We start from the raw sequence: 16,016 nt of genomic DNA, 5'->3' as shown, positions 1-16,016 counted from the left end.
CATCCAAAGTTATTTAACAATGATAATTATGAGATGTTTGTTAATTTAGTTAGAAAGCTACTTTATTCCCATCCAAAGTTATTTAGCAATAATAATTATGAGATGTCTCTTAATTTTAGTGTTGGTTTATTGACATACAAAGTTATTTAACAATGATAATTATGAGATGTTTGTTAATTTAGTTAGAATGTCTACTTTATTCCCATCCAAAGTTATTTAGCAATAATAATTATGAGATTTCTCTTCATTTTAGTGTTGGTTTATTCACATACAAAGTTATTTAACAATGATAATTATGAGATGTTTGTTAATTTAGTTAGAATGTCTACTTTATTCCCATCCAAAGTTATTTAGCAATAATAATTATGAGATGTCTCTTAATTTTAGTGTTGGTTTATTCACATACAAAGTTATTTAACAATGATAATTATGAGATGTTTGTTAATTTAGTTAGAATGTCTACTTTATTCCCATCCAAAGTTATTTAGCAATAATAATTGAGATGTGTCTTAATTTTAGTGTTGGTTTATTCACATACAACGGTATTTAACAATAATAATTATGAGATGCCTGTTAATTTAATTTACATGTTGACTTTATTTACATACAAAATTATTTAACAATAATAATTGAAATGTGTGTGAATTTAATTAGAATGTCGACTTTATTCACATACAAAGTTATTTAACAATGAGAATTATGAGATGTTTGTTAATTTAGTTAGAACGTCTACTTTATTCCCATCCAAAGTTATTTAACAATGAGAATTATGAGATGTTGTTAATTTAGTTAGAACGTCTACTTTATTCCCATCCAAAGTTATTTAACAATGATAATTATGAGATGTTTGTTAATTTAGTTAGAAAGCTACTTTATTCCCATCCAAAGTTATTTAGCAATAATAATTATGAGATGTCTCTTAATTTTAGTGTTGGTTTATTCACATACAAAGTTATTTAACAATGATAATTATGAGATGTTTGTTAATTTAGTTAGAATGTCTACTTTATTCCCACCCAAAGTTATTTAGCAATAATAATTGAGATGTGTCTTAATTTTAGTGTTTGGTTTATTCACATACAACGGTATTTAACAATAATAATTATGAGATGCCTGTTAATTTAATTTACATGTTGACTTTATTTACATACAAAATTATTTAACAATAATAATTGAAATGTGTGTGAATTTAATTAGAATGTCGACTTTATTCACATACAAAGTTATTTAACAATGAGAATTATGAGATGTTTGTTAATTTAGTTAGAACGTCTACTTTATTCCCATCCAAAGTTATTTAACAATGAGAATTATGAGATGTTTGTTAATTTAGTTAGAACGTCTACTTTATTCCCATCCAAAGTTATTTAACAATGATAATTATGAGATGTTTGTTAATTTAGTTAGAATGTCTACTTTATTCCCATCCAAAGTTATTTAGCAATAATAATTATGAGATGTCTCTTAATTTTAGTGTTGGTTTATTCACATACAAAGTTATTTAACAATGATAATTATGAGATGTTTGTTAATTTAGTTAGAATGTCTACTTTATTCCCATCCAAAGTTATTTAGCAATAATAATTGAGATGTGTCTTAATTTTAGTGTTTGGTTTATTCACATACAACGGTATTTAACAATAATAATTATGAGATGCCTGTTAATTTAATTTACATGTTGACTTTATTTACATACAAAATTATTTAACAATAATAATTGAAATGTGTGTGAATTTAATTAGAATGTCGACTTTATTCACATACAAAGTTATTTAACAATGAGAATTATGAGATGTTTGTTAATTTAGTTAGAACGTCTACTTTATTCCCATCCAAAGTTATTTAACAATGAGAATTATGAGATGTTTGTTAATTTAGTTAGAACGTCTACTTTATTCCCATCCAAAGTTATTAACAATGATAATTATGAGATGTTTGTTAATTTAGTTAGAATGTCTACTTTATTCCCATCCAAAGTTATTTAGCAATAATAATTATGAGATGTCTCTTAATTTTAGTGTTGGTTTATTCACATACAAAGTTATTTAACAATGATAATTATGAGATGTTTGTTAATTTAGTTAGAATGTCTACTTTATTCCCATCCAAAGTTATTTAGCAATAATAATTGAGATGTGTCTTAATTTTAGTGTTTGGTTTATTCACATACAACGGTATTTAACAATAATAATTATGAGATGCCTGTTAATTTAATTTACATGTTGACTTTATTTACATACAAATTATTTAACAATAATAATTGAAATGTGTGTGAATTTAATTAGAATGTCGACTTTATTCACATACAAAGTTATTTAACAATGATAATTAAGAGATGTTTGTTAATTTAGTTAGAACGTCTACTTTATTCCCATCCAAAGTTATTTAACAATGAGAATTATGAGATGTTTGTTAATTGAGTTAGAACGTCTACTTTATTCCCATCCAAAGTTATTTAACAATGAGAATTATGAGATGTTTGTTAATTTAGTTAGAACGTCTACTTTATTCCCATCCTAAGTTATTTAACAATGAGAATTATGAGATGTCTGTTAAATTGAGTATTGGGCTTATTTACAATGGTATTTAACAGTAATAATTATGAGATGTCTGTTGAATTGAGTGTTGACTTTATGACTGGATTTCTGTACTTCCGGCGAAAGAAACATGGCACTTTCTCTGAGATTTTGGGCAAATTACATGCAAACAAAGTGAAAATACAAAGAAAAAGTGATGATGCGGTGGAAAGTGGTCATAAGTTTTGGTTTGTTTATGACCTGGAGCTCAAACATGTCAAGGCGGTTGTGCAGACAAGAGAATGTAGCTACTCTGGTTAGCTGTCTTACTGACACGACCTCAGAATCAGAATGCCTTTTATTGTCATTATACATTGGTACAATGAGATTAGGGCCATCCAGTTGCAGACCTCTCCCATTCGCCTCCTCTTCCCTTCACCACTGACTAGTATTCAGATACTTTTACTTGTACTTGCTTTAGGGTCAGTGACAGTGAGTCTGAAAGATCTGATATTTGAAATGCACTCAGTCAGTTGTGTAGCAGTGTTACACAAAGAGTGTAGTTTGTGTCTGTGAAAAGTTTGAGATTTTTTTAGTGCATTCACACTTGGCAACCCTCTGAGGGCTTCACAGCGAGGTGTTACCCAAGGTAAACTTGTCTTGAATATGGGTTAGGTTACGGTCAGAGATGATTTGGTGCGTATCCACAGCAACATTTCTAATCACATTTTAACTAAACTGTGTATATATAGGTCAGGCAACTGAAGGTCAGACAACTGAAGAATAATACAAAATTTTAAAAATTACAAATACAGTACAATTTTATTACTTCTGATTAAATGTCACAAAAATGAATAAATAAATAATTATTTTATATATATACACACACACTCACATTGAAGTTTGAACACGCACACTGAAGTTTGTGATGACATTGCCACACATTTCAAGACGGATGAAAAAGAAAGTAGGAGAATCCCTCTTGAGATGCGTGGCAATGTCATCACAAACGTCAGTGTGCGTGTTGCAGCTGTAATCCAAAGAGGAGCGTGGAATGAACATATCATCAATTATTGAACTGTGCAGAAAACAAGAGACAAAGTGGGAAACCTTTGGTATCAAATGTTAATTTGATGCGTCTGTTACAAGTCTGTAAATAAAATTTTCGAATAAGTTCTCATTTCAAAAACTTGCGTACGATCAAAAAGTACATTAATAATAACAACAATAAAAACATTTTATTGGCTCACCCTGTGTGTGTGTGTGTGTGTGTGTGTGTGTGTGTGTGTGTGTGTGTGTGTGTGTGTGTGTGTGTATATACCATTCCTGTCAACACGTTGGGAACCAGTGACCTAGAAGTTGGGTGAAAAGCAACTTTACCTCTTGTTTGACCTTCAGAATGTCTTGTCACTCACTCAAGTGGCTCCTTCAGTCGAAATAAACTGGTTTGAGAATACAGATTATAGCACCCCCGCCCTTCCTTGTTGTGGTGTAATTTCTAAAGTAAGTTACTAAAGCCCCCGTCACACATAGCAAGAATGTGCCGGAAGCATACCTGTTATGCCAAATATTGCCATAATCCGACGCAGACTATAGTAAAAGAGGCATGGTCTGCAGTGTCGAGCGCAGACAGACTGCCTTGTTCACACCTGTCAGATCACTTCTAGAGCGTATGTACACGACACAGACTGTTGTCAGATGGCCACAAAAGGCGCTGCAGTCTGCCTGATCTCCAAATGTCTGGATAGCAGCCTGGAGCACTGTTTTCCACACGTGTGCTCCGCGCACATTCAAGGATTCAAAAGAATTTTATTGTCTTATGCACAGAAGAACATGTTCCCTGCACAATGAAATGTTTCTACTGCATTTAACCCATCCTAATTGCCAGTAGGAGCAGAAGTCGCCATTAACTTTTTTTTTATTTTTCTTCTTCACGGCAGCAGACTCAGAGTCCATGCGTGGGGCTGTAATTATCACTCAGCTGTGTGTGTATGTGTGCATAACGCTGCATGGGCCACTAAGCACGGGGTGCGCTGGTTGCATGTGCGCACGCCTGCCACTAGTCAGTCTCGCTCCAAAGTTTGCTGGCATTGGGCCATGCAGTTTCTCAGACGGAGCGCCTTTCTAGGGAACTTTCTTTTTTTCCTGTTTTCCCACTTCAGGAGCACAACACAACTCTGGACACTGCGATGGTTGGATTATCACATGGCATTAATTTTTTCTTTTGGGTGAGAGGATTTTACCCGCAGGCTGCTGTCCCGGCTTCCTGTCCACGTTCGCGTGGTGAAACACTCCTGGACCGCTGTTGGAGGTAAAATGCATGTTTATTACAAGTGTAACGGCCTGGCACAAGTTCCATGTCATAACTCCTACAGAGTTAGAAGGTGATCATTTATTACAGTGTGAGATCCATCCAGCTCCAAGCCTGATGCATGCAATGACGCATTGCTGCGCAGCACAGAGTGAGGCAGCTCCCTGTGTTATATACAAGGTCTATTAGATAAGAAACCGACACTTTTATTATTTTTTTTAACTATATGGATTTGAATGACGTGCGATTACACCAATCGTGCTTGAACCCTCGTGCGCATGCGTGAGTTTTTTCACGCGTGTCGGTGACGTCATTTCCCTGTGGGCAGGCCTTGAGTGAGATGTGGTCCAGCCCTCTCGGCTGAATTCCTTTGTTTCACACGCTGCTCGAGACGGTGCGCATTGCTTTATCAAAATTTTTTCTGGACCTGTGAGGAATATCCGAGTGGACACTATTCGAGAAAGTAAGCTGGTTTTCGGTGAAAAGTTTAACGGCTGATGAGAGATTATGGGGTGTTTCTGTCGGTGTAAGGACTTCCCACGGAGCGGGACATCGCACAGCGCTTCCGGGTGCCGTCGTCGGCCTGTTTCGAGCTGAAAACATCCTAATTTAAGGCTTAATTCACCCAGGACGTCGTGAGAGAACAGAGAAGATTCAGAAGAGGCCGGCATGAGGACCTTATGCGGACATTCCACTGTTTAAGGACATTTTTTAATGAAGACGTGCGCACAAAATCTGTGTGCGCCGCGACAGGAAAAACACCTCCGTGTTGAAAACCATTTGTAAAATTCAGGCGGCTTTCTTTGGCTTTCAACAAGTGAGTAACTGAGAAATTGTTTAACAGCTTGGGCATGTTCCAACTTGCCCGTTAAGGTTTCCAACGGAGGTGTTTTTCCTGTCGCGACCCCCCGCGGTCGGGTCCGGCCCGACATGCGACTCTGCCCGCACGTTCTTTCATTCCAAAATGTCCGTTAACAATGGAATGTCCGAATAAACTCCTCATGCCGACTTCTTCTGAAAGTTCTCTGTTCTCTGACGACTTACTGGGTCAACAGAGCCTGAAATGTGGAAGTTTTCAACTTGAAACGGCGAGACGCTGCCGCCTCGAAGTGCAGATCGCCGTCGGGCACCTTGGGCCGTCCTTAAAGCGACACTACCAGACCAAAATTTCTCATCAGCTGTGAGACCAGCTGAATTTATCGAATGGTGTCCACTCAGTTGTGCCTTACAGTTTTGAAAAAATTTTGATCAAACAAAGCAGCGGTCTCTGAGCCATTCCTAAACAATGAAAAATTGACAAGAGGGTGGGCGACTCCTCACTCAAAGACTGCCCACAGGTGAATGACGTAACCGACAGGTGTGAAAAAACTCTTGCATGCCCACGAGGGTTCAAGCATGTCTGATGTAATCACACGTGATTCAAATCCATATGGTTTTTGAAAAAAATAATAAGGTCGGATACTTTTCTAATAGACCTCGTACAGTTATGATAGAGACAATAGTTCACATTATTTACGTCACCCATGGAAAGGAATGGACAAATATCTGTACTGTAAGGACTGTTGTGGATATAACAGCCTGTTCAGATTTGCAGCAGCGTGCACACATTAGCACATGGAGCTTTCGGTTTGATAGCCACTATTCACATTCACTATACATGATAATAATTCACAATTATTGTCATGATGAAGCATGAGGCATACATCTCAACAGTTCCTTTGTGCTCTGAGGAGTGGACATTATTATACGTGGCACGTGCAGGTCATACCGGCAGGCTTTGCAGTGACAGATCCATCTCGAGGTTCCCTCTGATGCGCTCAAATGTTTCAGAACCCATTTTCCCGTTTTCAGAATATGTAAATTGTGGTTAGAGGGTCCTCAGATTACACATCGTCCTCCATTGGATAGGCGTCCCATCTCAACGGCGCCCAGAGGGTTTTGAACATGTGCATCACATTCGGGACCACCAGCTGATTTTGACCAACTGTGTCGACTTCCGCAGATGGCTGTCAGAACGTTTTGGGACTGAAATCCGACACCTTTCGGATGTGCGCCAATTCATAAGTCTGACGCCACTCTGTGTGATTCCGATGCCACTCTGTGTGATTCCGACGCCACTCTGTGTGATTCTGATGCCACTCTCTGTGATTCCGACGCCACTCTGTGTGATTCTGGCTATGTGTGACAGGGGTATAAAGGATTTGACACGATCACAATTTCACATCTTTTTCCACCTTGAATTCACAGTCTAATCTGAAGACTGGGTTGATAAAACCTCCTGCTGTGTATGTTCAATGTTGAATAGTTGGGTTCTTACATTATGTCCTGTTTTTTGATAAACTCTGCCTTTCTTTTCAGTACTTGTTTGTGGACTCCACCAACAACTACCTGTGGAACACATTTGACTTCTGTAAAACAGTCCAAGGATTCTCTGTCCCTTTCAAACCAATGGAACTTCTTCTTCACGGCAGCAGACCCAGTCTGGTACTCGGCTATGACAGCTCGCACCCAAACAAACAGGTAACATCTGTCTGCATGGAGTGTTATTTAAATTAAATTCTGCACACAATGACTGCAATAGACTGGCGTCCTGTCTAGGCTGTAACCCGCCTCTCGCCCTATGACTGCTGGGATAGGCTCCACCCCCGACATGATCCTTCATTGGAATAAGTTAGAAAATGGATGAATAGATGATGTTGATATTCACTTTTATATAAAAAACTAGAAGCACTCAGAGAGTGCAAACCTCCACCAAGGCCATAGGGTCACTGACCCTAAAGAGATTCCCTCCTTGGCACAGTGATCTATTCAACAATTCAGTGTTACAACCAAAACTATAATACATACACTTTTCTTTCCTGTATATTTGACATCCTTGACCATGAAAACATACCACTAGAACTTGGAATCACTTTTATGTCTTTATTAGTTCAAAAGTTCTTGTATAAAAACGATTTTTCGGTAATGGCGGTTTTCTTCTGGATCTAGCTCCATAACATTTGAAGCTACATCAAATCTGATGACACCTTACTGAATCACTACAGATTCAGCTACAATTTGGTGTTAGTTGTGCATCTATAGCTTCATTTGTCACCTCACACTGAAACATTTTCTATTTTCCCTATATTTTTGCATATTCTGGATCACCAGATCCAGATCTGATCATCACCAAACTTTGTTGTTTGATAGAACATTTGACATATGTTACACCCTAATTTTTTTTCAAGCCTTTCTGCCTTGTTTTTGTGGAGTTAGAAAATCACTTGTTCCTCTTGTCATTTCCAACCACTCCACAAAATTTCATCAACATCCGTTCAAAACTTTTTGAGTTATCCTGCTGACAAACAGACAAACAAACAAATGCGACCGAAAACATAACCTTCTTGACGGAGGTAAAATCCATGACTGTCTTTAATTAATTCTTATTTATCTTTAAACAAGCATGCTTGCAGTGCAAAAGTTTGCCGGTTCACACAACAGAATCACAGTTTAACCATTTCCATGACTATTATGACTTCTTTACTTTACCTTTATAGCCAGATACACCTACAGTAAAGTATCCAACAGGTGTTTGGACTCGTGTGTGGAGTTCAGTAGAAGAACATGGAAAAAGATTAATAATTTTAATTAATTTCTAATTTGAATCTGTTGTTTTTATTTCTTATGTATTTATGTTTGTTTTTTATTGTTGCTTTATTTCTTTATATTCCTGTGTGGTGTCCTTCATTAGATTAGATAGAAATTTATTAATCCATTTGGAAGACTCCCTCAGGGAAATTGAGGTTCCAGCGGCATTGTATAGCAGCACACAGAGTATCAAAAGTGAAACTAAAAACAACAACATAAAAACAATCTGCAAATATACGAGGTCTGTCCATAAAGTATCGTACCTTTTTATTTTTTTTTTAAACTATATGGATTTGATTCATATGTTTTCATGTCAGACAAGCTTGAACCCTTGTGCGCATGCGTGAGTTTTTCCACGCCTGTCGGTGACATCATTCGCCTGTGAGCATGCCTTGTGGAAGGAGTGGTCCCGCCCCATCGTCGGATTTTCATTGTCTGGAAATGGCGGAATGATTTGGGTTTTTTTTTCCATCAGACTTTTTTCAGAAGCTGTTGGAGACTGGCACCTGGAAACTATTCGAAAAATGTATCTGGCTTTTGGTGAAAATTTTACGGGTTTCACAGAGAATAAGGTCTGGTAGTACAGCTTTAAGGACCCCTTTAAGGATGCTCAGCTCGCGGCGCTCCGAGCTGCGACGACACGGCACAAGCCACTGGACCATTTCTGAGCTGAAGGCTCTGTGGATACGAGACCTTCGTGTGCTCTTTCTCTGGTTATCACAAGAGCTGGATATCAACCATTTTCCAGCAGATTTCACTTTTAACAAGAGATTTTGTCATGGAAAGCCGTGCGGAGGCTTTGTGCGTCACGACCGATTCGCTTTGGAGGCGAGACAAAGGAACACCTCCGTTTCGGCGTGTCAGAGGCCGCGCTGAGCGTCCTTAAGGGGTCCTTAAAGCTGTACTACCAGACCTTATTCTCTGTGAAGCCCGTAAAAGTTTCACCAAAAGCCAGATACATTTTTCGAATGGTTTCCAGGTGCCAGTCTCTAACAGCTTCTGAAAAAATTCTGATGGAAAAAACCCCCCAAATCATTCCGCCATTTCCAGACAATGAAAATCCGACGACGGGGCGGGACCACTCCTTCCACAAGGCGTGCTCACAGGCGAATGACGTCACCAACAGGCGTGGAAAAACTCACGCATGCGCACACGGTTTCAAGCATGTCTGACGTGAAAACATATGAATCAAATCCATATAGTTTAAAAAAATAAATAAAAAGGTACGATACTTTATGGACAGACCTCGGACATACCAGAAACACTGATCAATACTGGCTTACTGGCTACTACTGTTCCTCTCCGAGAGGCTGTCACAAGGTCATAGGTCGTGAGGTAGGGTACACCCTGGACAGGATGTCAGTCTATCGCAGGGCCAGTTATCAACAAAAGCCTCGGGCCCACCGAATAATAAGCCATGAATAATGAGCCACGCATGGTGTGTCAGTGATTATTCAAAGAATGATCTACGTTGTAAGCCACAACTAAGGCGCCTCTATGTGCCTCTCTGTACCTCACATGTACCAGGTATCAGCCTCTAGTGAGCCACGACTGACCTGTCATTTGAGCCCCATCCAGCCTTGAATGGTTCGTGTTGCCGCATATGATCCATGTCAAGCACATATGATCCATGTAGCACCATGTAATGTGACGTTGGTGCACGTTTAGGCATGGGTTTGGTCCAAACCTCCAGCCCTCTCACACTTGGTCCCTTTAAAGTGTGGCTTTTCAATTCACAGCATCCATTCATGATGTTGTCACATTTTTTAAATGCTGTCCAACAATAGACGTTCCAGTACAGTCTGGTCGGTGTGCGGCGTGCGCCAGGCTGCTGTTCACCTGTGTTCCAGAGCCACTAAATGCACCAGACCAGCGAGACCCGAACCACAGGTTCTGTGCTTCTTCTCGCTGGCTTTATTTCTTTTGACACCTTGATCCAACTTTTAACTTTGTGTTCGTCCGTTAATGTCTGCAAAATCGCTTTTTTTCTTGCTCTCGTTCTGCGTTCCTGGACAGTCCTGTGCTCCTTCTCGTGAGCTTCATTTCCGTCTGTGGTTTCGCTGGCTTTATTTCTTCTGTGGCTTTAAACACACAGTCATTTTCACACTGTGATCCAACTTTTAACTTTGTGTTTGTCCATTATTGACTGCAAAATCACTCTTTTTCGAGCTGGCATTATACCTAAATGCTCGTCTTGAGTGTGAGTCATTGGGTCAGTGCTCACACACAGCGGAGCTCCTCTGATCCATTAACAAGATAGAAGGAATGAACATGCAACTGTTTTATCAAGCAATTACAATAAAAACAGTACAAATAATGTTTCATATTCATTCTCCACCTCAGTGCACGACAGGGAGAGAGGAAAAAAGGGTCCATATGAAACAGTCCTCTGCGATTCCAGAAGTGATTAGAAGTGTTTTCAACGCCCAAGCTCTTACAGAAAATGTTTAATCTGCTTTGAAATTATTTTTTATATACAGCGTCCGGCGCACAAAGCAGGTAGAGTTGTAATGCGCGAGAGGGTAGAGCCTGTCAAAAATAGCATCTCCAGTCCTCCTAGCTGCCAGGCGATCGGATAATGGGTTTTACAGCCTCTTCCTCATCACACACATGCCTCTAAAATCCTTGTTTGTCCTTGTAGTACCTCGTACACAAACTGCCCCACACTGTCATTGCTAAATTTTGAACTTCTTGAAATTAGCACCACGCTCAGAGATGAGCCTCTCAGAGCCCCTATTCTCTGACGATTGCTGAATACCTTCTCTCATACAAAAAGAAAAACAAAAAACATGCTGCATGGCTCACTATTCACTGTTCATTATTTGGTGGGACCAGGGCTAAATTCATTCACACCCTCACTCACACCTACGGTCAATTTAAAGTTTCTAATTCACCTAACCTGCATGTCTTTGGAAGTGGGAGGAAACCAGAGTGCCCACAGGGAACACATGCTAACCGCTAAGCATGCTATCCACTGATCCGTTGTGCCGCTCACTGCCAGGTCATATCAAGATTTATTGCATATCTGATTGAAGTCTGTTCTCACTGAATAACTCTCTACATTATATACAGCAAATGCCCAGATCCGATCTGTGTGTCCATGTGCAATCCTCAGTTTTTTGCCTTATCCACATCGGTTGCTACAGGATGGACATAGCACCAGGCAGGGGCCTGTGTGCAGAGCAGAGTAGGGAGTGACCATGGAGCGGCATATTTGGGGGAAAAAAACTGAAACATCTTAATCTCTTGCTCTGTCGCGCTCCACTTTACATTCCTGAGTGGTCCCAGACCCGCTTCTGAAGCATGACTGAACTTAGAGTGTATCCATGTATTATTAAACCTGAAACCACTGAAAGCGTCACATTGGATTCACGTGACACAACAGGCTTCATCGGATCATCTGTATCATTTGTCTGTGATAATGACTTTTATTCCACATTCTCTATATTCCTGTGACTGTTTTTTTTTTTTTTTTTTTGCATGTGATATGACAGGTTAGTTTGGGCTTTTGTGTATGCGTGCATGCACACATTTATTTTTCCACTGGCTTGTTAGCCAAACAATTTCCCTCAACAGCACCTTCTGAAACCACACCTCATGTCGAATGTTTTATTTCATTTTGGAATCGAGTGGTGGCTGATTTTATTGGAATGGGCTGAAAATTGAGCAGAGCAGGGGAGCGATAATGAGGGTGGTTGTGAGCAGTGGAGCTGCACGCTGTTCATTTTACTGCTGTCTTTTTTGAGGGGTTCGCTCTGTTTTCAGTTACAGTACAATAAGGAAGCTGAATGAAATCATAGGGGGCATGTTGAATATCACTGTCTCCTTGAGTACCATCACCTCTGCATGTGGCACGTTTGTTAATGTCCCTCATGCAAAGACCCTTTCGTGTTTGAACGGAGCCACGACGGAACTTTATAGTTAAAAGGTGATGCGTTTTCTGGTGTTTCTGCAGCTTTACAGCCTGCATGTTTGAAAAGGTTCATTAAACAAGATACAGAATGAAGGAATGAACATGACCTACATTTTTACAGTGCACCATCCCTCCCTCTTTTTCTCCTTCTCCCTTTACACCCCTCCTCCCTCTCCTGCCAATGTAGCTGTGGAAATCGGACGACTTTGGAGAGACATGGGTGTTGATCCAAGAGCATGTGAAGACCTACTTTTGGTAAGACAACAAGCGTCTCCACACTGAGGAGTTGACAAGAGAACAATGTCCTCTGTGCTGCACTCCTGTTTTACATTCAATGGCGGCAATGGCGGTGGGGAAATAAAAAGTAGCTTGAATCTTATGGAAAGCTCAGGTCACAATCAGTATGAGCATCTCCGCTTTCAGTGGCGCATTTACATGAGCATAGAAGTGTTAAATTTTGCAAAGCACTATGCCTGCATGGCTGCAATCAATTCACTGTGTTCATGTTGCTGAATATTTGGAGCGTAACAGGGCTATTCCACAGGGTGCCGCTCATCCATAATCCAAAAAAGTGCCAAAACTGGATGAAATGACTTAATCCCCCCCAACTAGCAGCTGCAGGCTTGCCTCTTCTACCCTTACGCCTTTGACCAGAGATGATCGAGTTGTTCCACTTTGAAAAAGAAAAAAAACAAAACACAACAAACAATTTTTTTGGCTTAAAAGTTTAACCAGCGTCAAGCCGTAGTCGCCCCATTTTAAGAAGTTCAAACATTTTTAAAATTCTTAAGACTATGAATACCCAGAACCTACGGCGTACTACCAATGATTTCGAGAAACATTTAAAATAGGTACCGGTTTTAAATCTGGTACCGATGATGGTCGTATACTGGACGTATGCCAAGTTTGTTCAAGACTGACAAAGATGGATCAAGAAGTTACTGTGCATTAATGCATCCTGTTTTGCTATTCAGGATTAAACGGTCAGGATCAAGCGCTCTGTGAAATAGCCCCATAAAGCGTTTTATTTGTACAGTCGTTATATTATATCGTTACATTAGTGAATGTTTGTAGCCGATTGTGTTGGTTTCACACATGGACTGCAGATATCGCAAGTCACTATAAGCTGTGGTTTTCTTACGAGTTTAGAAGGTCCTGCAAATTATACTCCAGGACTTAAATACAGTTATACAAAGTGCATTCCAAAAGTCTGAAATCCTGATCTGCTTCAAAGTAGTTGCCTTGGGACTGCACACACTTCTCCCACCAGTTCTGCCTTTAATGGAAGCATTTCTGGAAGTCCACTTTGTGAATGGTGTCCAGTTGGCCAGCCACATTCCACATGATGTCTTTTCGCAACTCAGATTGAGTCCCTTTTAGTGGCATTTTGATCTTGGGGAACAGCCAAAATCAAGAAGGAGCCACATCAGGAAAGTAGGGAGCCTGACGAATCACAGAAGTGTTGTGTTGAGGTTGCTGTTTGCACATTCCAGCATGTCCCTACAAGACTTCCAGATGCAGTTGCTTTCTTCTCCACCGTTAGCAGCTTTGTACATATTTCGCTGACACTCTCTGCATGCCAAATCTTCCATAAAAATTGGACTGTACCGAACCTGCAATCCGCAAGTTTTGGAATGGGGCCACGATGGTCATCCATGACCAAAGTCTGTATTCGGTTTGTGGATGGCCAACTGGAATGTGATTTGTGCTCCACTGATGTGTGCCCATTTTTGAAGCTGTTATACCAGTCTTTTTTTTGCGTTATGGTCATGGCATCATTGCCAAAAGCCTGTTGAACCTTGCGAATGGTTTTCACTTGGGTATCACTGAGCTTTTGGTAAAATTTTATGTCACACCTTTGCTGAAGTTGTTCTGTCATGTTATAGCAAATGAAAATCCAGCAGGTTCTTAGTACAGGTGTTCACTCTTAAGGCTGACTGCTCGTGATCGATGCGCTCTGTGGGTGTTTAAATATTCACGCATGTGCAAGAAGGTTCCCTGCACCTCCCCACCAATCCTCAACTCACACACTTCATTTATCCCCATGTTATAAAATGTCTGACACTTTTTGAATGCACCTTATAAGTACGACTAACTGTATATACAAAAATTAACTATTTGCACAAAGGGATTTCCCTGGAAAAGTACTAAACAAATTTAACTCTAATACTAAAATAATAAATGCCAAAAATAAAAGTACCCCAGTAAAAGCTTTGACCTTTACTCCTGAAAATACGGTAACCTCGAGATTAACTCACTGCATTTCAGTCGATTCCAGCCTGCAGTTTGAAGCTGATGAGATAATGAGATGTGACGATTACTCACATTTATTCAAAGCTAGTTTGATTATCTGAACTCCGCCGTGTGGTTTGAGGTTGGGATTATTGGCCAGATGACATGCTGCGAGAAGAATTTTGAGGAATTCATCAGTAGAGCAGGCGTCAGATTTGCCTTTATTTCAGCAGCTTGAAGCAGATGTTACTTTAGTGTTAAAGAGTCTGCACGATTATATCAGTGAATGAGTTGGAGAAACATTTTGTTCTTATTCCTAATTGTGAAATCAGCTGCATCTTTGCATGTGGTAAAGAACAAACACACTCTGCATGAACCCACGACGCTGATAAGCAACACATTTCTGCAAAAGGCCTTTGCAAAGTACAGTTCAGTGATTTTGACCGTTGACCCCAGAATCAATAAGCTTCTTGGGGTCACCATGCCTATCACCCCCATCAATTTCGGTGACACTCTGGCGAGTACATTTGAAGTCATCTTGCTTTCAATTGAAATGTTGCATAACTGATGACTCCGTGTGCACAGCGACGTGCAGCCCCCAGCTCATTATTGCTTTTTGTAATTGTTCCTTGAAAATACGCCTTCCGCTCGATTTCACCAGGTGCAAACTTATTGCTTTGCTTGTGTTTGTGTTTCGACTGTTGGCTCGTCTGTCGGATGAATTAATAATCACGACAGGTTTCATCATCTTGATGTGAAATCGAACGATGGCACTGTTTTCTGCACGTGAAGTAAAACTGGGGTGATTGGTGGAATGTTACAGCAGCAGGCTGCAGAAGCAGAAAGTCAAGTTGATAATGACACGAGCAGCTCCGCTGACCAATTACGTGTTCCAGACAGCCTCACGCCTCCATCATAGAGCCCCTCCCTCTCACTGCGAGCGGAGGGACAGTTAGCCTGGTTTGATACCTCTAAGAAGAAGAAGTCTGGTTTTTACTGTCACTGTAGTGGTGCTGTGAAAGCAGCAGTGGCTGGTTCCTGTTTGCCATCCTGGCAGACTGTGTTTGTCTTTTGGGCTTGTCATTATTTGTGTTTCTGAACAGGATCAGACCTGTGGACTGAATGCTTCAGTGACACACACACACACACACACACACACACACACACACACACACACACACACACACAACACACACACACACACACACACACACACACACACACACACACACACAAAACACACGCACACACATACACTGAGTGCAATAACATCTTTCCTATTTGCCCGATTGTCACCAAATATACGTTGTGGACAGTGACCCCAAGAGGCCTATTGATTTTGCGTTGAAAAGGCCAAAGATCAAGCTCACTGGTGCATACTTTATAAAAAGAAATCTTTTGAGTGCAATAACTTCTT

The 16,016-nt window shown here is 40.1% G+C and overlaps 1 protein-coding gene across 1 annotated transcript in view; it reads left to right on the top strand.

The window, feature by feature from the left end:
• The window catches only part of sorl1 (sortilin-related receptor, L(DLR class) A repeats containing), a 206,867-nt gene that overhangs the window by 62,245 nt on the left and 128,606 nt on the right, over window positions 1-16,016 (top strand). The window contains 2 exon segments of the mRNA XM_034169065.1: window positions 7,186-7,347; window positions 12,555-12,622. Of these exon segments, the coding sequence (XP_034024956.1) occupies window positions 7,186-7,347; window positions 12,555-12,622 (230 nt within the window).

Source organism: Thalassophryne amazonica, chromosome 4, assembly GCF_902500255.1.
Source record: "Thalassophryne amazonica chromosome 4, fThaAma1.1, whole genome shotgun sequence".
Taxonomy (NCBI): Eukaryota; Metazoa; Chordata; class Actinopteri; order Batrachoidiformes; family Batrachoididae; genus Thalassophryne; species Thalassophryne amazonica.
Note: the sequence above shows the minus strand (reverse complement) of the source record. Positions and strands in the feature narration are given on the sequence as shown.